The sequence below is a fragment of the Pygoscelis adeliae genome, unplaced genomic scaffold (genome assembly GCF_000699105.1).
Source record: "Pygoscelis adeliae isolate BGI_AS28 unplaced genomic scaffold, ASM69910v1 Scaffold114, whole genome shotgun sequence".
Classification (NCBI taxonomy): domain Eukaryota; kingdom Metazoa; phylum Chordata; class Aves; order Sphenisciformes; family Spheniscidae; genus Pygoscelis; species Pygoscelis adeliae.
In genome coordinates this window covers 1,298,948-1,299,346 of record NW_008824587.1, presented here as the reverse complement: position 1 = coordinate 1,299,346, position 399 = coordinate 1,298,948, and the positions used below count along the sequence as shown (strand labels likewise).

The 399-nt window shown below is 65.9% G+C and overlaps 1 protein-coding gene across 1 annotated transcript in view; it reads left to right on the top strand.

Moving 5' to 3' along the window:
* Window positions 1-399, top strand: part of NOTCH1 (notch 1) — a 35,329-nt gene that overhangs the window by 18,433 nt on the left and 16,497 nt on the right. The window contains 2 exon segments of the mRNA XM_009322145.1: window positions 39-152; window positions 259-314. Of these exon segments, the coding sequence (XP_009320420.1) occupies window positions 39-152; window positions 259-314 (170 nt within the window).

Genomic DNA, 399 nt, shown 5'->3' with positions numbered 1-399 from the left:
GCCGCTGCGCCGGGACGTGACTTCTCCCTCCATTCCAGGCTTCAACGGGCACCTGTGCCAGTTCGACATCGACGAGTGCGCCAGCACCCCCTGCAAGAACGGCGCCAAGTGCGTGGACGGCCCCAACACCTACAGCTGCGAGTGCACCGAAGGTGAGGGGTCCCGGGGGGCTCCAGGGATCCCGCCCTGCCGGGCAGGAACAAGCCACCTTCTGCCCCGTGATGTGCCGTAAAACCACGTTGCGGAATTATTAACAAGTGCCCACCTGCCCAAGCACCCGCCGTGGGGGAGTCCTCAAGCCCCCCAGCAGCAGGGTTGGTCCCTGCTAATGTGGCTCCTGAGGGACGGGACCATCCCTTTCCCAGGTGGCGGTGGAGCTAGCCAAGCCCCGCTGCCTGC